The sequence below is a fragment of the Danio rerio genome, chromosome 17 (assembly GCF_049306965.1).
Source record: "Danio rerio strain Tuebingen ecotype United States chromosome 17, GRCz12tu, whole genome shotgun sequence".
In the NCBI taxonomy this organism is placed as follows: domain Eukaryota; kingdom Metazoa; phylum Chordata; class Actinopteri; order Cypriniformes; family Danionidae; genus Danio; species Danio rerio.
Window position 1 is genome coordinate 2,244,145 of NC_133192.1, and position 26,260 is coordinate 2,270,404.

The window sequence follows — 26,260 nt, forward strand, 5'->3', positions numbered from 1 at the left end:
TTTTGGGATGGATGGATGGATGGATGGTTTTGGGCGGGATGGAAGGATAGATGGTTGGTTTTGTGAGAAATTGATGTATGGTTTTGGGAGGGATGGGTGGATGATTTTGGGAGGGAGAGATGGATGGATGGTTGATTTTGGGAGAGAGGGATTGATGGATGGATGGTTTGGGGAGGTAGGGATGGGTGGATGGTTGGTTTTGGGATAGATGGATGGTTTTGGGAGGGAGGGAGGGAGGAAGGGATAGGTGGATGGTTTTGGGAGGGAGGGATTGATGGATGGTCTTGAGAGAGATGGATAGATGGTTTTGGGAGGGAGAGATTGATTGATAAATGGTTGATTTTGTGATGGATTGATGGATGATTTTGAGATGGAGAGATGAATGGTTGGCTTTGAAATAGATGGATGGATGGAAGGAGGGATGGAAGTTTGGGAGGGAGGGATTAATGATTGGATGGTTTTGGGAGGTAGGGATGGGTGGATGGTTGCTTCTCTAATGCGAGTTGCGCCTCAGAAGATGAAGACGACATGCAATGAGTGCAATGTGATGGCTTTTAAAGGTGAGAGACAATATTTAAGAGCGCAGACAGATGCTCAAGACAGTTCTAGAGGGAATAATAATAGAAGAAGAAGAAAAATAATGAAGCACTGTGATGACGGACTGACGGAGGGCAGAGGCCTTTTACAATCAGCACAACAACATTTCAAATCTGCAACGATGGAAAGCTGGAAACATGGAGAGCTACCAACATCAATGACGCAAACACCCTCACACACACATTTATATCTGTCAAATCATCTATCATCAGTCAAATTTATAGCAAAACCAATCAATGAATGTGATTTTAACTTTTAAACAATATATTTTTTTAGCATTTATTTCTCATTATGAATCCATGTTCACTTCTTGTTGTTGCAGTGATTAGCTAGTGTCTACACAGTGATGGGTGTGAAAGCAGGAATGGCTGCATGTCACCAGGGCTTGTGTAATGGTGAAGCACCTGTACATACATGTCCAGAGCTGTCATTACTACACAACTTCAGCTTAAAAAAAAAAACAGGAAAGCGGAACAAGACACAATGACATGAGGATTAGTAACGGCTCTGATGGAGACACACACTCAGGTGAAGCTGAAGTTACGTCACACACACAGGGTGGAGACTTTACCTGTTTGACAATCTCTGGACTTTAACACTCGCGCTCTGAGACGGACTCTGCACTGGAGAATTTAGGAGAACTTCATATCGAGAGCTAACTACTGCCATTTCTGAATGAGGAGTAACGATTTTGGATAAAGGTAAGATTACTGACTGCCACACCACAGCCTACTGAAGCAAAGAAAGCAGCACTGGCTTTACATTTATATTCTTCTTCAGTTCAGTTCTTTTCACATTGTACACAGTGTAAAGGTTTTCCTTAATGTCTGTCTAAGTTTAAATACTTTATATTGGCTCTTGTTTTTTATACCAATTATTTTCCAATATATCTTAGAATTTTCAATTAAAGTTTATTATATATTACTTTTTATGATAATTATTGCTTCAAAGCAGCTTTACACCCTCAGAAATAAAGGTACGTGAGCTGTCACTGGGGTGGTACCTTTTCAAAAGGGTCCATATTGTTACTTCTAATGTATATATTAGTACCCATAAATTTTAAGAGGAACACTTTTGTACTTTATATGTGCTAATATGTATCCTTGAGGGATTAATATGGACCTTTTAGGTACAAATTGTCCTTTTTGTAAAGGTACCACCCCAGTGACAGCTTGCGTACCTTTATTTCTGAGAGTGGTTGAAGGGCCAAAAACCTAACTTGATTAAGGCTAGTAGGCGGAAGGTAAATATAGCTTCCATGGGTAATTTCTTAATTTATTTAATAATGCTTAAAATGTCTAGAAAACATTGCTTTATATTACTAATACAGTATGTTTTACATTTTATAAAGAACTTGGTACAGCAAAAACAAAAACAAATGTAATTTATAACAGAAATTCGCTAGTTTTTGCCTTGATTTGTTCACCAATGTCTTCTGCATAGTCCTCTATCCATCGAGTGACAGTATTTACATTTTAAAAAATCTGATTCCTTTACAACATCTAATTGAAACAATTAATTTCAGTTTGTTTGTTTTTTTTTTGTAGCCCAACAAAAGAACAAATAAAAAAAGGTTACGTCAAATTAGAAATGACGATCTCTGTGTTAGAGGCATTCGGCCTAACCCTCTCCATCATTCTCACTATCCTCATAGATGGAATGGTGGGCCAATCCAAAGATTACGATGGGCCAACTTTGGCCCGCGAGCCCTACTTTGGGCATCTCTGATTTAAGGGTTTAAAACTGTCCTAACTATTGATAAACTCAAAAATTGCTTTGGTATTTCCATTTTTTTTAATTAATTTTTTTGCTTTTGAATTGCATGATGGAAACTAGATTTTTTCCCCCACAACTTCTGATGTTGAAAACATTGAAAGAGAGACTTTTTAAAAATTAGTTTATAGTGCTATATTGTTTGGGTTGGTGATGTAAACTATGTTACAAAAACCTGGTAATAGGTTATTTATAGGCTTAACTTATAATAAATTGTTCCAAACTAATAAAATATGAATAAAAGTCACTGTAGAGTTGACTTTTCAACATCAAAAGTAGACAATGTAGAGATCAACATCCCATGATGCAATTGACAACCGAAAATAGATAAAACAGAAAAAAACAGCAAGTCACAAGATATGGAACCTGTTAATTAAAGGATATTTTTACAGTGCATTCTGAATATTTTAGTCAAAATATTCTTAGCATAATTTATTCATTCATTCTCTTGTCGGCTTAATCCCTTTATTAATCCGGGGTCGCCACAGTGGAATGAACCGCCAACTTATCCAGCAAGTTTTTACACAGCGGATGCCCCTCCAGTCGCAACCCATCTCTGGGAAACATCCACACACACACTCATACACTACGGACAATTTAGCCTACCCAATTCACCTGTGCCACATGTCTTTGGACTGTGGGGGGAAACCGGAGCACCCGGAGGAAGGCAGGGAGAACATGCAAACTCCACACAGAAACGCCAACTGAGCCGAGGTTCGAACCAGCGACCCAGCGACCTTCTTGCTGTGAGGCGACAGCACTACCTACTGCGTCACTGCCTCGCCTTCTTAGCATAATATTTCATTTCAAACTGAAAACACTGTTTCTAATCAGCAGCATCAGCATATACGTTCTTTTCAGGGACCAAATACGGCTGAACAGTATAAAACCAATAATTGTAGTTCACATGCTATTGTTTGCATTGTGAAAATATCAATGAAACATGATGACGGTATTATGAGGATCGCTCTGTTCAAGCTGTACAAGTCTCGTCATGTTAGCAGAAACTGCTTCAGATGTGGGTGTGATACAGTAAATGCACACCTTCACAGGTAAACATGCACAGAAGGTTTTTAACATTACATCATGACTGAACTTAAAGAAGATATCTTTTAAAAAGCAAGATAACTTTTCATCACAACTAAAAAAAGCTACTTTTTCTAATAAATTATTTATATATATATATATATATATATATATATATATATATATATATATATATATATATATATATATATATATATATAATTTATTAGAAAAATGGGGATGTTTTTAACACACTGGGGTAATTTGAGGCTTAATTCGAGCACAACTTTCTCTGTATTTCAGCAAATGGAATGTTTTTTTTTTTTTTTTTTTACTGACAAATCTTATTATAACACATACTTCAGAAAAATGCTTTGTTTTAAAATGCTCAACAATACACTCTGGGCAAATTGACTCCCCTTTGATTGTGTTGGGCTGTTTTGCTCCATTGACTTCTGTTGTAATCACATTTATTGATTGCAAAGCCATGACAGCGTATAATCATGCATTGCTGATTGTTGCTGGTTTTCTCTGTTGAGATGTACAATTTGTCAGTTTTACTCGTAATCATCAGCTCACAGATTTGTCTGAGAATATGAAAATAACACACATATTACAATTTGTTGTTTTACTCCATATAAAAGCCAGACACTTTTTAGCACAGGCCTACCTAAAGGGTTAATGCTGACAACTGATGATCAACATTAAAAACTTACACACTTTACCTCTTCCCAAGCGCGAAAACCAACAACAATCAGGAAAGCATGATTATATGCTGTCATGGCTTTACAATCAATAAATGTGTTTGTAATGGAAGTCAATAGAGCAAAAACAGCACCAACATAACCAAAGGGGAGTCAATTTGAACAATACGCAAGGGTCAAACACTATTGAATGATGTTGATAAATGAAATGATGTTGATAGATTCACTACATTGATGCATGCTCTTTTGCATGAAACTTAAACAGCGTTTAATGCAAACAACAGTAGTGCTATTTACGCATAATAAAACATGCAAATAAATGCAAAATAGATGACAATAACAGTTTTTATAGGATGCATTATTGAAGTACAACGTTACTAGAGGTGTGATAAGATCTCGCAGACAACGCACTAAGTAGAGCGCACGCGGTGAGCAAGGGATCCTTTAAAGGGAAAAAAAAGGGCTGTCATTGACAGCTTGGGATTTCATCTGCCATTTTCACTGAGTACATTTACATGGACACTAATACTCCGCTTTGATGATTAAGATAATACTGATTAAGAGTCGACCGTGTAAGCAGCGATTTTTAATTACCCTAAAGGACCACGCAAGTCCCGAAATGCGGAGGCTTTTCTTTTCATGCAGTAACAAATTCCATTAAACATCATGAATGAAGATATGCTGAATGAGAGTGAACTGCTGAACAGAAAGATTAAAATGAAACACCCGAAATTGCATGAAACTCTGGAGGAAACGCAGGATAGCCTGGTGATGCCACATTAATTGTTTTATACTAAAACTTTCCTTCTAAAAGCGTGTCCTTGGTCTTATCCAAATGTCCTTGCACTTTAAACACACGCAGGGCCAGAGCAAGCTGAACTGGCGCTCTAGGCAAACGGCAATCAGGCCGCCCTCAGGGTGAAAGTGACCGGTTAGCGGAGGAAGTAGGACCATGAAGGAGGGTGTGTGTGTAGTGGATGAATATCAGGACCGGGGGGGTTGGCTCACTATTCTAGGCAGCCGCCTAGGTCGCCTCTATGCATGCGCTGTCCCTGAACACACGTCGGCCACAACAGGAAATAAAAAAACTTCAACTGTGATATTTTCGTTATTTTTTTAACGCATTAAATATTAGAATTCATCACGTGTGTTAACGCACTATTTTTGACAGCCCTAATTTTCATTATTATTTTACATTCATCTTTATTTAAAAATTATTATGAATTATAATTATGATTATAAAATATAATTTTACCTATATTAATCTGTGCTTCGCTTTCAATGGAAGCATACTAAATGGCTAAACGTAAACAATTATACAATTGAAGTCAAAATTATTTGCAACCCTGTGATTATTTACACATTATTTACAGAGCAACGAATTCTTCACAGTATTACCTATAATAATGTTTCTTCTGGAGAAAGTCTGATTTTTTTATTTCGGCAAGAGTAAAAGCAGTCTTTTATTGGTTTTAAACCTATTTTAAGGTCAATATTATTAACCCCCTTAAGCAATATTTGTTTCGAATTGTCTTCAGAACAATCCACTGTTATACAATGACTTGCCTAATTACCCTAACTTTACCCTAATTACCCTAGTGAAGCCTTTAAATGTCACTTTAAGCTGAATACTAGTGTCTTGAAGAATATTTAGTCTAATATTATGTGCTGTCATCATGGCAAAGATGAAATAAATCAGTGTTTAGTAATAAAGTAATTAAAACCATTATGATTAGAAATGTGTTAAAATAAAACATAAAACAATTCAAATTGATCAGGACAGCAAATAACTGTAAATTACATATTAATTTATGAATGTAAACATCGTTAAATGAATTTCAATATTGAAATCTTAATGAAGATCAATATTTGAGTGTTTTCAGTAAAGTGCTCTGTAAATGTATTTTATGAATGTGTTCGCTGAAGGCCTCATTATAGTGTATTTCCTCATTTCTGGTTGCATGTCAGTGAAGGAATGCCGTTCTGTCGGCACTCGACGTCTCCCGCTGCTACTAAAGTGCCGATAAAACCTTTATTGGCCAACAAAAGCTGTTTTCTGTAGTGCCGTGCACACGTAAAGGGTGAGTGCTGCGAGTCACGAAAGCTGATCTAATGTGTGTGTGTGTGTGTGTGTGTAGAGTCCAGCCATGACCGTCCACACCACAGCAGCACTGATTAAACCTGTTTATCAATGTAAAAAAAAATTATTCATTGGATTTACTAAGATAACTGGTTGCAAACTATTCATTTGTGCTAAATTTAAACACACAAATTAAATGTAGTCATGTTCAACTTAATTAGTTTATTTACATTCAGACCATATAAATAGTTGGCAACCACTTACCTTAAGAAAGTGTAGTAAATGCAATGAATCCTTTTTTTCAGAGCACGGTTACACGGGCATCTATCTAAACGTGCAATTAAAATATGCCAGAATGTGATTTTATTTTATTTTATCGGTCAATATTATTAGCCCCTTTTAGAAATATACGTTTTAAGTGTCTTCAGAACAAACCCCTGTTGTCCTATAACTTGCCTAATTAACCTTACTTGCAAACTAAACTACACTAAATAATAAAATACATTAATATAAAGATGTTTATAATATATATGGACTTATTAATAGAGCGAATAGCTAGCAATGTTACTACAATGACTTGCTTAATTACCCTAACTTTATCCCAATTAACCTAGTTGAGCCTTTAAATGTCACTAAGCGGAATACTAGTATCCTAACAGATATCTAGTCAAATATTGTGTTGTTATCATGGCAAAGACAAAGTAAATTACTTATTAGAAATGAGTGATTAAAACTATTATGTTTAGAAGCGTGCTCTTCTCTCTGTTAAACAGCACTTGGGAAGTATTTTAAATGGAATTAAAATTTCAAAGTAGGGCAAATGTGTTTGACTTAAACTGTATATCATTATATTACACAGACCTAATAGATGACAAAATAAACAAGAAAAGAAAATCTAAAGCCATGCACAGTTACAGTGTGAAGATATAACATGTGGCTGTGAAGATGTCCTAACATCAGCTGTTAATCTGTAACTATACTGTAAACAAGCACTAATTAACAGCTCTGGCAAACGCTTCACCTGTGACCAACATTACATCACCTTTACAGTTATATTCACACACACATCATATATATATATATCGAAATTAACTTTTTTACTTGGTAGCACCGGTGCTCCCAACTTCAAATATTTAGGAGCACCAGAAAAAAATTAGCAGCACCCACCTAAAATGAATGAGCACCGCTGCAAATTGCTGTTTAAGGGATTTATTGTATTTTAAAACAACATTAATAGGACTGACAAAAACCAGAAACAGAATCTAACTAATGCTGCGAAGACATTGATATTTGTGTGCAATAATTCCAAAATGAATGTCTAATAATTAGGCTATAGAATATTAATGATGATGAAAATGACAATAATAGTAACAGTGAATTACATTTCTCATTATGATACTGCCTTGAATGTGCATGGATGTAGGTTATCTGCTATAAAAAGTCTGTTACTTTATGAAAAATAATTGTATAGTTTGCATCAAACAAAAATGAAGCATTGCAGTAAGAAATATTTATTTTGTACTGCTGTTTTTATATGCATGTCAATTTAATAAATAATATTTCTGCTACAAAACAAACAAAAGATTATAATAAATCATTCAATTCAATGATGAAAGCTGCAAAGCAGTCATCAGTAAATAAATAAAAAAAATAATATACACCTCAAAAAAGGATAGACAAAAGAAAGAAAGTAAAGTCTCACTTCTATCACTCTTTAAAAGTTTTGGTTTCAGTTTGTGTCAATTTAAAGGTTCAGTCTGAGCTGATTTTCATTTTTCTGTGTTAGTGGAAAAGCAGGCGAGTCAGCCGACCCAATTTATGAGCAGGCAATACCGCTCTTTGTTATGAGCCGCAGTTTCAGTGTAAACTTAGTAAAGACGAGCTTCTTTGGCGATGATATGTACAGTATTAGATTTGACTTTTAGCGGACATTTGCGCTGAACACGCAGTGAATGAAACGCATGGAGATTCGGGCACCTTCTCCAAGAAGCGCATACTCGATCTTAGCTGGCGGATCATTATTCACCACGTGACGTGTCATGATCGCTTTCATCTGCGCCTCAACTTTAGGTGGGGTTTGCAAACCTGTGTGCTTTAAGTTTTTACTCTTCAGCCGTTTGTATTTCCCGTGTTCATAAAAGCTCCTTCCCTGTCATCTGACAGCGGAATACCTTGAGTGAATGACAGCTAATATGAACCAATATAGCGGCAGGGAAGAGCGATTCAGCACGTTTTTACAAAAAAAATCAAAACAGGTCGCACTACAACCATTATCTGCAGTCGCACTAATGCACCCAAATATATTATGAGGTCGCATAGATTAATTTTCGGGCGCATATGCGACCAAAACGGTCGCAATTTCGAGCCCTGTATATATATATATATATTATACACATAAATATGACTTTGACATGCTAAAAGTACTTGATTAAGATTTGGTGTCATCTCCACATGCCTCCTCATTCATTTAACTTTTTGTGTGCTGTGTATGAGCTCAATAATCATGAGCAACTGAGTCATGGTTACATAATATTACAATTAGTTTTTATTTCACATCATTTTCAGAGTTGAAAATGAAGGAATTACCAAAAAATATCTCTGACCACACCAAACATAAACAATTCATTATTTCTTATCCACAAATTTTAAATGTATTAAAACAAGATAAATATATAGCTGTATACTATACTTTTTATTTAACAAAACATATGCACAGTAATCTGTCCCAGTGCTAAAGGTCCCAGATCACCAGTTAACTACACATAAATGGGGATTTAATCTCCCATTAAAGCAATGTTATTGTAAAAAATGATAAATAATCCATATTAACCAAGCAAACGAAAGCAGGTAAAAACATACTGTGTAATAATGAAAGGATGATCACACACACACACACGATTAACGTTAGACCCATAAAAAATTTGTTCAAAGCACAGTTAAAGCGAAAGCAACCGGTGCTACTTACAAAAAAACAAATCTGGAACTCTTGAAAGCAGCAGGACTGTGGGTGCATGAGCATAACTTTTTGTCTAGTCTATTTGAAAGAGAACTGATCTCATCAGTTGCGTTTCTAGACAGAGTTGCTTCACGCAAGGAAACGGGAGCGTGCACACGTTTTAAACAGTCGTGCGCTTCACCTCAGCTGCTCAGCTGTTGGCGCGAGTGATCATCCTCTCATTCGGTATTCACCTGCTCTCTATTGCTTGTGCAAACACAATTATTTTTGTTAGTCGTGTTGCTTCTCGATTCTAAGATTGCCTTTGCATGCATATTAGGCCATCCTTAATATCGAACCCTGCTTTTAAGAATTATTATCTGGGAAAATTATTGTCAACCAGCCATTTGGTGGGTTGGCGGGTGTTAATGTCAATCCCTGTGTGTGTGTGTGTGTGTGTGTGTGTGTGTGTGTGTGTGTGTGTGTATATATATATATTATAGGTGGGCATAGATTATTTTTTTTTAATCCAGACTAATCTCACTGTTTAAAATGGGCATTCAGTATATGTCTGCTACCCAAATAATGACTAAAAGTAAGTCTTTGAGAACGGGGTTCTCTAGCCAGGTGGCGCATTAGTCCAGGGGCTCATCTCCTGTTTCCAAAATGCATCACAAACTGCTTGAGAAACTGTTCTACTGTGATAACTGGTGATGAAAATAAAGGATGTTCAATAAGATGTACTCGTGTTTACTAACTGTTTATTCAGTTAAACATCAATGCCTACATAAGCTCCAAACTGCCATTTTGATGACCTTAATCCGACTAAAGTCATAACTGAACTAAACAGAAATAGAAATTAGACGTGGAGTATGCAGATATTAGACCAGATCAGATCAGATTCAAGAACCACATAGAACCGTTGCATAAATATATATATAGTGTATATATTTATACATTGCCTTATATTGCCACAAGCTTAAGTTAACAGAATAAGTCTGTTTTCTATATTTTATTTCAGTTCAGTTGTGCCGCGTCCCAATTCACATACTATCTGTCCTAAATCGTTTTCGAATATAGAAGTAGTGTCCCAAACCATAGTGTGTTGAAAAGAGTATGTTCTCTGTAGGGTTGACAAAGACCACAACTCCCATGATTCCATACTTAATCACGCCCTCATCAAAATATGCATTTGTTTGTTATGAATATGCACCCTCTAGTGGACAACATGAAATAATGTGCCTTTAATGCTTCCAAAAGTAAAATGTTCCTTCAAAACCCCATGCAGACATCGGAATAACTTGCTCTCCTTTAATGTGTTTCAGGATCTGGACTCTTCATGTTGTGATCATCCCTTATTGAAATGCCGCTCTGGACGTCCCAACAGCGCAAACCAGCGCCGCTTAGATGGAGAGCGTCTGGCCGCAGAAACAGGGTTTCGCTCAACATGATCAGCCTTCCTCTGGCAGACTTCAAACACCTGTCCCATATCGGGCTGGACGGACACACGGACAGTTTCGGAGATCTTTCCTTCCTGAAGGAAGGCCACAATCTCCTGCATCAGAGCTCGAGGAGTGAGCAGAATCTGTTTCTGGCCTGCGCACCGCCGCCAAAACCACCCCGGGTCAACCTAGAGGAGCCAATCTGGGAGAAAACTGCATCCGAGCGCAGGCAGAAGAGCAGCTCTCTCCCTCTGCTGGACATGGAGGACGAGGATGAGGAGCAATATCCGAAAACACTGATAAACACTGATCAGACGCAAACTGATCAGATTAAGACTGATCAGACACAGACTGATCAGACTGATAGCGCCTTCACCTTCAGTCTGGACTTGGGACCTTCCATACTGGACGCTGTACTGCAGGTGATGGAGAAGTCCAGTAATAGACATTAACAAAGCTGCAAACACCTGAGCTATGAACTATAACAGTAAAACAAACATGCTGATAAACTCTGATCAGACACAGACTGATCAGACGACAGACAACTTCAGTCCGGATTTGGGACCTTCCACCCTCACACGTGAACTAAACCTACACTAGTTTGTAGTACTACTTAAAGTGAGCCTATTATGCAAAAATCTTATTTATAAGGGGTTTAACCCCAGTTGTGTGTCAGCAGTGTGTGAATATCTCCAGCTTCTAATGGTGAACATGCATTAATTGTATTTTTATAATCTGACTTGATAAAGGAAACACTTTGATTGACATTCTCACTTTGTACGTGTCATCAGAGGGGGAAAGCCCCGCCCACTAGTGCCCATCTCTCCATCTCATTAGCATAATCAGCAGGCCTGAGTGAGAAGCAGCCGTCTGTCCATTAGCCATTAGAGTGTTTGAGCTGCTGAAGGTAATGTCAGCATAGACTAAGAGGATTATAGATGTGGAGTTTTAGATGAAGCTCAAATGAACAGCCACAGGAGCGACATAGACTGGCAGAAGCATTCAAAACTGTCATAAATGTGATTGTCATGAGGCATTATAATTGTGTCTTGAATCTTCTCTCGATCACTTTTCCAGAGGAACAAACTGTATTTGTCATTATGATTACATTTTAAAACAGCTTCAGCATGTTCCCCTTGCCTTGGCGTGGGTTTCCTCCGGGTGCTCCGGTTTCCCCCACAGTCCAAAGACATGCGGTACAGGTGAATTGGGTAGGCTAAATTGTCCGTAGTGTATGAGTGTGTGTGAATGTGTGTGTGGATGTTTCCCAGAGATGGGTTGCGGCTGGAAGGGCATCTGCTGCGTAAAAACTTGCTGGATGAGTTGGCGGTTCATTCCGCTGTGTCGACCCTGGATTAATTAAGGGACTAAACATTTTTTTAAGCCGTTTTAATATCAAAAATGTTCTATTTGTATCACTGAAGTTGAGGTCAAGAATAAAATGAATGTTATAATATTATACCTACAACATTTACATGTCAAAACATCCAATAATTACATTCAATATTTTTTTAATTGCATGTAACTACTGAACTGATAATAAGATTGAACACATCGTCATGTTATTTCTTGGGAATAATATTTCTAAGAGAGCTGTTGACATGAAAACTCAAACAATACAAACATAAAAATAAAACAAAACAAAAATATGTGAAACATGAGGTGTGTGTAATCACAATAGAATGACAGAAGGAGAAAGCACTGAACTACTGAAACGTATTCAATACTTTATGTAAAAGGGTTCTTTAATAACGGCAGCTTAAAGACGCCTCTCATAAGGAGAATGAAGTCACATGCTCAGGTGTGAGTTTCTCAGACTTCAACAGAGTGTCAAAATCTTGATGCTTCTGTGGCTCTCGTCTATCAAATCTGAGCTTAATTCTGTATTCTCTATTGGATTCGCATCAGGTGATTGGCTGGGCCGTTTTCTTTCTCTGAAAGCCTCTGAGAGTCTCCTTGGCTGTGTTTTGGATCATTGTCTTGCTGAAATGTTCACCCTGGTTTGGTCTTCATCCTCCTGCTAATGAAGATGCTGGACTGAAGCAGCTGATGTTCATTCACGCCCTATTCACACGGGGCTTCAGCGTCAGTGTTTGACTGAAGGCGTGTCTGAAGTTGGGGCTGAAGCGATCATCATAGCAGCGTCATCCAATGAAATTCAGTCAGAAATAGGCCACTGTCTTGCTGGTGTATTTGCATACAACGATCTGATTGGCTGACGCTTCCGTCGGCGCTTGAAAAGCTGAGCTAGTCCCAACTTCTGCAGCGTGCAACGCCTCTGAAGCGTCGCCGACGGATCCACAATGCAGTTCGCAAAAGCCTGACGTCATCCTTTCAAAGTGAATGGGAAGCATTGAAGCTGACGCCTCGTGTGAATGGGGCATTACACTAAGGAAGGGTAGAGGGCTGCTGAAGAACTGCTGAGAGATTTCAGATGCTGTCTGGGCTTTCACTGCCTATCTACACCTCCCTTTCTTCATGTGTTCAATACTTTTTACATGTGTCATATTATTTTATTACACAGAACTTCTCTTGTAAACTAATTCGATTTGTTTTCTCTGCATATATGGATTTCTTTGGTTGTTTTTTTTTTACTTAATTTAATTTAAGTCAACAGCACCTTTAGAAATATGTTATCTGAGAAAAATGCTGACGTGTTCAGTACTTATTTTCTCATTGCATGTTTCTTCCTGTAATGCAAAACTAAATGTGGTGATCCAGAAGCATTTCTGATTATCATGTCCGATTGTTATTATTATTACTGTTGATGAAAAGAGTTTTATATTTTTGTGTAAAATGCGATATATTTATTTTTTCAGGATTAACAGAGGAACAGAAATTTCAAAGGACATATCTATAACATTATTATGTCTTAACGGGTTGCAGCTGGAAAGGCATACGCTGCGTAAAAACTTGCTGGATAAGTTGGCGATTCACTCCGCTGTGGCGACCTCTGATGAAAAAAGGGACTAAGCCAAAAAGAAAATGAATTAATTAGGTGCATCGCTGCTAAATAAGGTTGTATATTTAAAAAGCTTAGAATGACCAAGAGGCAGCACTATGTTGTTGTTTGGGAAACAGCCACTAGATGCCGCTAGTGTCATACGACAGCTATTTTGGAATTAACACTCCAATAGTATACAGCATATTATAAGTGTGTAAAATAAACTATTAGAAGTGCAGATGATTGTAATAGTAAGTGTTGTTTTGTCGTCTTCCAGTTTGTATCTCAGCTTTAAGGTAGAGATCTGCGCGGGACTAAATTTTTAATCCCGCTCCCGCCCGCACCCGCCATGTTTTAGCCCGAACCCAACCACTCCCGCTTATATTAAGCATTTGTTGTCCCGCTGCCCGACCCGCCCCGCTTTCTACCCGCCGCGCCGATCCCGCTAAAGAGCAGGGGGAGAACAAAACCGAAAACCACCCAGCTATACAGAGTCCAGACAGCCTATAACAAGCTGTCTGTATAAACACACACACACATAGCACCAAGCACACACACACAGCCAAAGCTCTCTCTCTCGTTCGCGCGCGCACTAACAAACAAACACACACACACACACACACACACACACACACACACACACACACACACACACACACACACACACACACACACAAGCACCAAGCGCACACACATAAGCACCAAGCGCACACACAGGCAAAGCTCTCTCTCTCTCTCATTTGCGCGCGCAAACACACACCTCTCATTTGCGCATGCGCACACACACACATACACACACAGCAACAAACAAGCTAAACACAGCATCGCGCTATTTTATTAACACACATACATACGCGTGCTCGCTCGGTAGTCGGGAGAGATATTGCTAGACGGCCCGCTCCCGTCCCAAATGAAACCCGTTACCGACCGCTCCCACACTTAAATCGGAAATTTATTCCTGCGCCGCAGAAATCTGGTCGGGTCCCGCGGCTGGAATGCAGACCTCTACTTTAAAGCGCTTTTTAAATAAATAAATGAAAAACAAAGCCGCTGTTTGGCATCGCAACAGCAATGAGATCCAATAGACGGCCGATCGCTTTCACTCCAAAATGGTGGAGTCACGGGGTTGTTGCTGGGCGCTGTGGTTGCAATGGAACTTTCTATTGAGTGGCGCCTCTTGGTCATTCTAACACCCCATTCACACGTGGCTTCAGCGTCAAATGCTTGACAGAAGGCTTGTCTGCAGCGTCAGCCAATGACGTTAATCCGTAAACGGCTACTGTCTGAGGCTACTTGCATACAGCGAACTGATTGGCTGACGCTTTCGTCAGCGCTTGAAAGTTGAGAAAGTCCCAACTTCTGCAGCGAGCAACGCCTCTGAAGTGGTGCCGATGGATCCTCAATGCAGTTCGGCAACGCCTGATGTCACCCATTCAAAGTGAATAGGAAGCGTTGAAGCTGACGCCCCGTGTGAATGGGACGTAAGCTCGCTGGTATATTATTAATTCAACAATTAAATATATACAAATGCTGGTTATTTTTAAAGTTGTTTTCTTTTTTAATAATTCTAACTATTTAATAATCTTTGCCTCACAGCCAGAAGGTTGCTGGTTTGAGTCCTGGCTGGGTCAGTTGGTGTTTCTGTGTGGAGTTTGCATGTTTTCCCCGTGTTGGTGTGTGTTTCCTCCGAGTGCTCCGGTTTCCCCCACAGTCCAAACACATGCACTATAGGGGAATTGATTAACTAAATTGGCTGTAGTGTATGTGAATAAGTGAGTATGGGTGTTTCCCAGTACTGGGTTGCAGCTGGAAGGGCATTCGCTATGTAAAGCATATGCTGGAATAGTTGATGGTTCATTCCACTGTGTAGACCCCTGATAAACAAAGGGACTAAGCTGATGAATAAATAAATAATAATATTTTAAATGATTGTTGTCTATATTTTTCTGCATATGTGTGCATACAATATTCATTTTAGGCATGCTTTTAAGCACAGCAGGAAGCAGCGGTTTTGTTTTTGATAAAAATCTGAAGGCTGGACAATAATAACACAACTGAACATTTGCTTCATATTGCTCAATGAAATATTTCTTCCTGGAAATGCAGGATTAGGAAACTGACCTCGCTTTCAGTCCAAAACCACACATCTCCTGAAGGAAGTCTGCTAGTGCTGTTATTTAAGCTTGTGTAATGGGGTTAAATATCTGCAGCAGTGCTAGTTAATGAGTGCTAGAGTCTGGTTAAACATTAATCTGCTTTTAGTTCTGCACTTTAAACTGTGATTTTCTTACTGCACTGCACCTTACTGAATAAATGAACACCTTTTCTTCTGTCTGCACTGTTAAAACACTGTGATTTATTACATCAAGTAACAACCAACCTGATTAAGACAATAGCCGCTTTTTACACATTAATAACAGTAAATATCCGGAAAATTTCCGGAACGACTTTACCTAAATACCTTTACCTTAAATAAATTAAAAAAACGCTGTTCACACAGACACGGACGTTACTGTTTCCCAGAAAAGACCGTTCACACATCCTTTCCAAAATAGCGTTATCAAAAATTATGCGCTTGTGTTCGTGAACATTTGACTGCATTACATACTCTGTGGATGGGTCAGTATTGTAATGAAAATATATAGAGAAACACTTTCGCATGTCGATGTACATGATATGTGTGTGTGCTGGCGCTCATCGGCTCCTTCACGGGCACATGCATCACGCGTGTCAAGCAACTGAAGGAAGCAGAGCTTGAAAGTAAACAAACAACAGCTTATCATAAGCATATTATCGATAATTATTTACACTGTTGGCATTAAGAAGGAACATATTCACCTTATTCTTCGCCGACGAGAGGGCGCAGCCATTTGAATCTTTTTGGCTCGAGACTTCCGGTCTCATTCACTTCCATTCATTTTTAGACATTAAAAGCTGCTCGTTTCGCTGTTTGATGTTGCAAACTGATATTTCCCTAGTATATGCTACTTGGTCTGTATAGTCATGCAAACATTTGTTTGTAGAGCAAGCATCTTGACCGTTTTCTGCCATTTATTACTCCTAGTCAATATTCCCATAGGCGACTGAATCGGAAGTTCTAAGACAATCGCGAAAACAGGCGCACTTCCACATTTTAGAATAAGCTCAATAAACATGCTCTGACTAACATCCAGCAGCTAAAAGTGTCTGAAAAAAATATTCAAAGGCTTTTCATAAACCGCGCAGACGTGAATGGGTCTGACTGTTCTGATTGGCTAGAGTAGACGTCTTACGTCAGCGTTTTCTAGACATGCACATGCTCTTACCGGCAATCTTCCTTCTGCGTTCACACAGCGCAGCATTCTGGCAAATTACCAGTAAAGTTGCAACTTTTCCTTCCGGAAAATAGCCAGAACTAATTTACCGGTGTTTTCAAAAAGCGCCTGTTCACACATACACACCTTTTCGGAAGATTGCCAGTAATGTTCCAGAAAGGTCTGTATGAGTGAAAGGGGCTAATAATTAGGCCTCTACAATATTTAATTTCAGCATCGATATGCAATGTGCAAATCTGCAATAGTGACATTGCATAATTTGTAAAGTCATTGAAAATTTTATCTTTAATGTAATAATATGAAAGACTTTTATTTGGATGGGGTTTTGTAGGCTATTAGTTGTTTAATTATTTAATGCAATAGAATAAACAGTATTCACTGTTATTTTACATTTGATTACTGAATTTCTATTGTTCAATACTGTTAAAGTACAACCGAATTTCCCCAAATTTCTGTTTAACGGAGAGCAGATTTTTCCAACACATTTCTAATCATAATTGTTTTAATAACTCATTTCTAATAACTGATTTATTTTATCTTTGACATGATGACAGCCAACATATGCTCATTCTGAAAACTTAGTCCTGTGGACGTTTCTGGAGACCGCAAATTACGTGGCCGGAGGTACGTATGGCTGCATTTCATTTTTTAAACGAATGCTTTGAGGCGGTGTGATGCTGTTCCTTTTCGCATTTACCGGCTGACCGCTTACCTCCATGTGGAGGGCTTTCCCGCTGCAACTAGTTTGTCCAGTTAGCTCGCCGTGTACGACAGCGGATTTGAGACTCAGAGAGGAGTTGACCATCACGATGATGACCGGGTTCGAGTCCGGGGAAGAGTGGTTCCAGAAATCAGGTAAGACAAAAACAGAACCCAAAAAATAAAGTAAACAAGTGAATAACACGGTGAGAATGTGGTAAAATCTGAAAACATGGTAATAATCAGACGAGGGCTTTTCTATTTTCTGGACGGCTTTTGTAAATCGGGTTTAGGGAAGTAAGCGGGCGAGAGCAATCGGTAAAACTGGTTGGGTTTAGGGAAGGAAGCGGGCGGGTGAATCTGTGGCTGCGTCCGAAACCGCCTACAACTCAGTAGGTACTGTATTTGAATTTAAACGTACTACTCGGGCGTTAGAAAAGTGTGCTCTATACAGTATGGAAGTGAAAAGTATGAATGGAATTCGGACGTACTTCATCCGCTATTTTGTCATGGTCACGTGACCTACCTGCGTCAATTGCGTTGCTTTACTCCCATTCATGAATTCTCTCGCGGGGCATCATGGGATAGCGCAGCATGCATGGGATGAGCACTCCAGAATCTCGCCGGAAGTAGTAAGTCATCCGGGTACTTCTTGCATACTGATTTTGGAATTCTATGAATTCGGACATACTACTCGGCTCGCATACTGATTTTAGCGTACTAAATAGTATGGAAGTATGCGGTTTCGGACGCATCCTATAAAACTGGTTGGGTTTAGGGAAGGAGGAGGGTGGGTCAATCTGTAAAACTGGTTGGGTTTAGGGAAGTAAGCGGGCGGGTCAATCAGTAAAATTGGTTGGGTTTAGGGAAGGAGGAGGGTGGGTCAGTCGATTTGCGGTCGCCCAGTCAATCATTTAGTCATTCAGCCAGTCGACAGCGGCCTCTGGTGGGTTCACGCGAGAACAGCGGGGGTGCGAACAGCACTTTTAAGATGGCGACATTTGAGATGTGAAAAAGTGCACACAGCGGCCTCTCACGGATTTACGAAAACAAAAACTGCAAAAATACGTACCTCCCTGGACGTATTTTGCGGCCTCCATAAACGTTCACGGCACTACGTTTTCAGAATGAGCCTGGGTTGATGACAGCACATAATATTAGACTAAATATTCTTCAAGACACTAGTATTCAGCTTAAAGTGACATGTAAAGGCTGAACTAGGGTAATTAGGGTAAAGTTAGGGTAATTAGGCAAGTCATTGTATAACAGTGGTTTGTTCTGGAGACAATCCAAAACTATTATTGCTTAAGGGGTGAACAATACAAGACAAAAACAGAATCCAAAAAATAAAGTAAACAAGTGAATAACACGGTGAGAATGTGGTAAAATCTGAAAACATGGTAATAATCAGACGAGGGCTTTTCTTTTTTCTAGACGGCTTTTGTAAATCGGGTTTAGGGAAGTAAGCGGGCGAGAGCAATCGGTAAAACTGGTTGGGCTTAGGGAAGGAAGCGGGCGGGTCAATCTGTGGCTGCGTCCGAAACCGCCTACAACTCAGTAGGTACTGTATTTGAATTTAAATGTACTACTCGGGCGTTAGAAAAGTGTGCTCTATACAGTATGGAAGTGAAAAGTATGAATGGAATTCGGACATACTTCATCCGCCATTTTGTCATGGTCACGTGACCTACCTGCGTCAATTGCGTTGCTTTACTCCCATTCATGAATTCTCTCGCGGGGCATCATGGGATAGCGCAGCATGCATGGGATGCGCACTCTAGAATCTCGCCGGAAGTAGTAAGTCATCCGGGTACTTCTCGCAGACTGATTTTGGAATTCTATGAATTCGGACATACTACTCGGCTCGCATACTGATTTTAGCGTACTATATAGTATGGAAGTATGCGGTTTCGGACGCATCCTATAAAACTGGTTGGGTTTAGGGAAGGAGGAGGGTGGGTCAATCTGTAAAACTGGTTGGGTTTAGGGAAGGAGGAGGGTGGGTCAATTGGTAAAACTGGTTGGGTTTAGGGAAGGAGGAGGGTGGGTCAGTCTGTAAAACTGGTTGGGTTTAGGGAAGTAAGCGGGCGGGTCAATTGGTAAAATTGGTTGGGTTTAGGGAAAGAGGAGGGTGGGTCAGTTGATTGGCCGGTCGGCCAGTCAATCATTTAGTCATTCAGCCAGTCGACAGCGGCCTCTGGTGGGTTCACGCGAGAACAGCGGGGGTGCGAACAGCACTTTTGAGATGGCGACATTTGAGATGCGAAAAAGTGCACACAGCGGCCTCTCACGGATTTACGAAAACAAAAACTGCAAAAATACGTACCTCCCTGGACGTATTTTGCGGCCTCAAGAAACGTTCACGGCACTACGTTTTCAGAATGAGCCTGGGTTGATGACAGCACATAATATTAGACTAAATATTCTTCAAGACACTAGTATTCAGCTTAAAGTGACATTTAAAGGCTGAACTAGGGAAATTAGGGTAAAGTTATGGTAATTAGGCAAGTCATTGTATAACAGTGGTTTGTTCTGTTGACAATCCAAAACTAATATTGCTTAAGGGGGCTAATAATATTGACACTAAAATGGCTTTAAAACAATTAAAAACTGCTTTTATTCTAGCCCAAATAAAACAAATCAGACTTTCTCCAGAAGAAAGAATATTATAGAAAATACTGTGAACAATTCCTAAATCTGTTCAACATCATTTGGGGAATATTAGAAAAAGAAAAGAAAGGTGAATAGTTTTGACTTCAACTGTACTGTATATGTGCTATAATGCGCAGGTCAGCAGTGCAGTCTACAGTTTTCTCCTGCTGAGTTCTTCAGGTATTGTTATTGGCCCGCGTGTTGGATTTAATTGTTCCCTCCGCACGGCTCTGATAATAAATGGACATTATTTGGATTGGGTTTAGTTTCCCGTCTATAGTTGTGGGGGATTGTGGCTCTGAGCTGTGATAAACTCTCAGGGTTTGCGTGATATATGAACGTTGTGAAATTTCCTGGACCGTGAAATAAATGACTAATAAGAGCTTTTTGGATTGTGTGCTTATTTTTTAAAAACGAGCGCTCGTACCACTGGTACCAGAACAGAGATCAACTTGTTCAGCACAAATGTAACTTGCATGATTTACTTTGACTGAGTTCAGGCTTTTCACACACTTTAAGTTTTGGCCACATGTGCCGACTCAATGAGCTCAAAAATAAATTATTATTAAATAAATACAAAAATACAATAAAATAATATCCAGACTTGAACTCCAATATTGTGTGTTTGTATGTATGTATGTCTGGTTCTCGAATCTGACTGGCTGTTGTGTACTCTTGTGTACTACTCCACCAACATAGAGTGACAGTAGATCAATAAACTCACTACAGTTTGACAACTATTGCTGCAGTTGGACAACATCATGTACTTTTGAGACTTTTTCAGGGAAGAATGTTGTTGTTTAGATTGCAACTATGCAGTTTATTTATAAGGAAAGTGCCTATTTTAAATATTTATAATTGCTGAGACAGCGTGTTGACGGCCATCAGCCTGTCATTGAGTGGAGCAAAGAGGGTTAACGATCCACCACAGAATGGCGACAAAGACAGCATCATAATAATTATAATTTCTCAGAGACAGCGCGTTGGTGGCCATATATATATATATATATATATATATATATATATATACAGTTGAAGTCAGAATTATTAGCCCCCTTTTAATTTTTTTTCTTCTTTTTTTATTAATGCCCAAATTATGTTTAACAGATTCAGGAAATGTTCACAGTATGTCTGATCGTATTTTTTCTTCAGGAGAAAGTCTTATTTGTTTTATTTCGGCTAGAATAAAAGCAGTTTTAAAACTTTTAAACACCATTTTAAGGACAAAATTATTAGCCCCTTTAAGCTACATTTCTTCTTGATAATCTACAGAACACACCACTGTACAATAACTTGCCTAATTGCCCTAACCTGCCTAGTTAGGGCAATTAGTTAATAAATCAGTTATTAGAGATGAGTTATTAAAACTATTATGATTAGAAATGTGTTGAAGAAATCTGCTCTCTGTTAAACAGAAATTAGGGAAAAAATAAACAAGCGGTCTAATAACTCTCTCTCTCTCTCTCTCAACATATATATATATATATATATATATATATATATATATATATATATATATATTAGTGCTGTCAAAATTAGTGCGTAAACACATGCGATTAATTTGAAATATTTAACGAGTAAAAACATTTAAGCAATTAACGCAGTTGCAGGTTTTTTTTAAACTTCCTGTTGTGGTGGACGTGTTCAACATGCGAAGAAATATAGATAAGACCAAGGAAGCCCTTTTTAAAGGCAAGTTTCAGTATAAAACAATTAATGTGGCATGACCAGGCTATCCAGAGCGATCATGCATGTTGAATCTGAAGGGAGTCGTGTGTGTGTGTGTGTGTGTGTGTGTGTGTGTGTGTGTGTGTGTGTGTGTGTGTGTGTGTGTGTGTGTGTATGTGCGTCAGAGGTTGAGTGAGTGACGTATTTGAGTCAAGTGGTGCTCGCTGCAGAGCCATTTGAGGAGAGCTGAGCTCCAGCGAGGGGGAGCTTAAGCTTGAGCTCCACCTTTTTTGCACTTCTTCTACGAGTGATGTCACTGGGGGTAGGGTTAGGGGTGGGGTTGGTGTACGCATTAAAACAGCTTACAGGAGGAGGAGCGACAGCTCATGCTCCCCCTCTCTGGAGCTCACCTCTCCTCAAATGGCTCTGCAGTGAGCACCCTCTCATTTGAGTAGGGGTTTGTGCGAATGAGACGTACCTAAAGAGCAGTGGGGGTGAGTAGCGCGCGACGTATAGAGCGAGCGAGTTTTTAAGGACCGGGCGAGAGACGTGCGATTTCCAGGAGATTATCATTCATTTGCGGGCATACGGGAGTCTCTGTGCATTTGTATGATACTCCCGCAACTTCCGGGAGACTTGGGATGTCTGGACTGGACTGTCTTAGCAACTGGATTAATGTAAAGTTTCTACTTTATAATAAATGTTCTCAACTCACAGCAATACAACTTTACAATGAGTGCAATTGTTTGTAATGAATACTTTATTATTATTATAATGTTCCATATCTGTAATGCCTGTATTTTGACATTTTTGCAGTCCACTTAGAATCCAATATGGAAATCAATGTTTTCTTTATTGGCATTGATTGTTTTGAAATTCAAATGTCATTAACATGCCTGTGTTTTAATTTCTGTAATAAATATGGCTGTTAAGCATATTCTTGATGGTTTATTGTGGGTATGTTGTTTACATGAAGAAATCTGTGTTACAAGTTAAACAAAAATTCTAATAAACAATTATATTTTGAATTTAAATAGTTTTGTCTTGCGTTTACATTAATTTTACATTTGAACAGCCAAAATTACACGTTTCAGTCTGTTAAAATGTGAATAATAGCAATTTTTAATAAAAAAAGGTGCGATTAATTAGTTCATTTTTTTAATCGATTGACAGCACTAATATATATATATATATATATATATATATATATATATATATATATATATATATATATATAAAGAGTTCAGATACAAAACCCTCAAAATTCATCAGACTTATCTATATATATATTTTTTTTTTTTTTAATTGCAAAATTATTCGCACATTTCAGGGAATTACCACCACAAAATCAGTCATTTTTATTGCAAATCATGACAAAAAAACCTCATGAAAAACTAGTCGGTCTGATAAAGTGTTTGATAATATTATAATTATTATTATTATAATTATTATAATTGATTATTATTATTATTACTGTAATAGTTGATATGATTATAAATCAATAACAACAGCAGCAACTCCTGTTTTTTAAAGTTAAAGGAAGTGTGTGTGTGTGTGTTTATAAGGAAGAGTTTGCACGTATGTGAATGTGTGTAATAGTAAGTGTTTTAGTGTGTGCAAATGTATGTGTGTATGTGTGTTTGTAAGACAGAGCGTGTGTGTGTGTTCTTGTTTTTATATCCCGGTGGGGACTTAAACCTGAATGCACACCGCCTCATGGGGACTCATGTCACCGTGGGGACCTAAATTGAGGTCCCCACGGGCAAAGCCACACTAGCCCCTCCCAAATGGTGTTAGAACACACCCCATGCATTTTCTCCAATGTCCTCTTGGGGATCATTTTCAAGAGAATATTCTGTGTGACTGTGTATCTATGCGCCCCTGGGGGTCACACAGAATATTGCAGTCCCCACCACGTCATTGTTCTGGAAAAGTGTGTCACTTTGTCTCCACTCTATAGCGCCCCCTTACTTGTCTTCAATTATTACATTAACTGTTGATGGACCAGCATAAAAACTATTTAATACATTACATTACAAGGCATCAACTGATTAGAATATATTAGATATGTTAAAAAATTATGCTCTTTATGCAATTTATTGTAGATCTAACAACAGATTCCAAATATCCATTATGTGTTCAGGATATAAATATCCATTATTGATAAATAAATCAAAAGGAGCATAGCCAGTTTTTCACTCTTGCATTAATACATTACCAGTTAAGGTTAAAATATTTTAGTGTGGTTTATTGTAATACTCAGTTCATATGCAATGGTATTACTGTATGCATCTATATTTAAAAAACTAAAGTTTGGCTTTGCCTAGATTAGCCTACATTTTATTAAAATAAACACAGGGTTTATTTCTTCCTTCAGACTTTAATGAGAAAATCACTATTGATTGTAAATGAGAACACAGAGAACAGACTTGTGTCCTTATGGAGACCTATAGCCAGGTTAGCTTGGAAGAATGAATGATGCGAGAACACAGAACATGAACAGAATATACCTGGCCCGGCTGAACCATGTTACTAATAAACATGGGTCAAAAAATTAAGTTTTGACCTACTGTTAGGTTGAATTGGTCGGCTACAGTAGGCTACATCTGTCTTTGTGAAGTTTAAGCATGTGAACAATGTGAAATAAAAAGATCTGAATAAAGTTTAAAAACCTGTTCCAGCATCAAGACAGGGCTGCTATAGGGAATGAGCAAGTATAGGGGCAATGGCTGATTCAAGCATGCTGTAGTGTCTGCGTTACACAAGGAGCAGCAAAAAGGCCAAAGTGCAGGACCGGTCATCACAGTACACAAGTTTTAGCTTAGTCCTTTTAGCAGAGCTGTCAATGGATATAGCATCTGCTTCAAGAGGGCCAGTACTTCTTACATCAGGTGCCTGGACATGATGGGCTTCTGCCATAAACATAGCAGCACATTGACTTCTGTGATTCCAAATGTTAAATGTCTACAGGGACCAAATCATTATGGTTTTTTACCCTCACAAGGGTTACATAAATCCTGGAAATAATGAACAATGTCTCTTTATCACAATAGTCTATGGGAATTTACATGTACAGTAGATTTACATACATAAAACATTTTATTTCTAAGTTAAGGATTTCTGTATATTCTTTCAAGAATTATGGGAGTATTAAATTATGGAAGACACTTTTATGCCATCCTAAAGGTGGATCTAGCTTAAGAGAAGGCAGTAGCAACAGAAGTGCTGACATGGTTTCAGACCTTGTCTAGAACATTACAACTAAGTGTGAAAAGAGAGATAGTTTGCTTTTATTTTAAGGATGCCGTTAATGAGCTTTAAAATTAATACAGACTGTTTCTCAGGACATCAAGGAGAACAACAGCTCTGAATCACTTTCTGTTCTGTTTTACACCTTTCATTTCAATCACTTCTAAGTATCTAAGTAAACTGTGCATTTAAATAACACATTAATAACAGTAAACAACTTCAGTTACTTCTGGTGTTGTGTTGAAATCATTTGAAACTAGCAGGAAGAATCAGGTTCATGGACCTACAGTATGAGGCCATCTTTAGATGTCAGCTCTCTCCCTCCACACAGTAAAGTGTAGATAGGATACAAGGCCGGCCGGAACTGCAAATACACATCAATACAGAAGCATTTTTTATGACACTGTATAACAATAATTTATATTTTTACAGTACTGTGACGGTTAGGGTGGTTGTAGACATTAATGAAATACTATTTATTGGGTAATTTAATAGATAATATAAATCATATTCGTTAACTTCCGGCCACAAACGTATCTGATCCAGCAACAACCCCTCCACACTCTTGCTTCACTCGCTCTGCTGCTAGACTCTCTTTAAGAGCAGTGTAGGTGCTGTGAGGCTCTCTGGAGCTACCATCACGTAAGCTATTATACCTGCTCAGGAATATTCCCACAAACCATTTCATTTAGCCACACTTTCTATTAGATAGGCCTGTGATGTGCTGGTATCAGTAGTTGAAGATGAACAAACCATTTTAAGGGCCTTGCATTTATTTAGGCCTGTTTGCCTTAAAGAATACCATAAAGATGTAGTTAGATGGTATTACATGCTCATATTAAATTGACTGGACATATTAAAGAGTTTTGATAATGATGTTCAGATAAGTTGCAATAAACAGTAGTTTATTCCCTTTTAATAATAAAGTAATGGATGTATGTAGGTGTGCATGGTCAATACATCACATCTAATACATTTATGTGGTCCAAAATGTTAAATTACCAAATGTTGGTATTATAATAAAACATAATGGACACATAATGGCAGTTTATTCCGCTATGGCGACCCCAATCAGGGACTAAACATGAATGAATGAATGAATGGAAACATAATAAAACACATGTTGTATTATTTACACCCTGACAGCAGGATTGAATGCCTTTATTTATTACAAGTG

At 38.4% G+C, this 26,260-nt stretch overlaps 2 protein-coding genes across 3 annotated transcripts in view; one reads left to right on the forward strand and one right to left on the reverse strand.

Annotated features, from left to right (window-relative positions):
- dnajc17 (DnaJ (Hsp40) homolog, subfamily C, member 17) overlaps positions 1-26,260 on the reverse strand; it is a 115,009-nt gene that overhangs the window by 15,264 nt on the left and 73,485 nt on the right.
- Positions 1,183-11,321, forward strand: LOC100151490 (cdc42 effector protein 3-like). The gene is given in 2 exon segments (NM_001386839.1): positions 1,183-1,298; positions 10,441-11,321. A coding segment is annotated over 1 exon segment (531 nt). The 5' UTR covers positions 1,183-1,298; positions 10,441-10,478; the 3' UTR covers positions 11,010-11,321.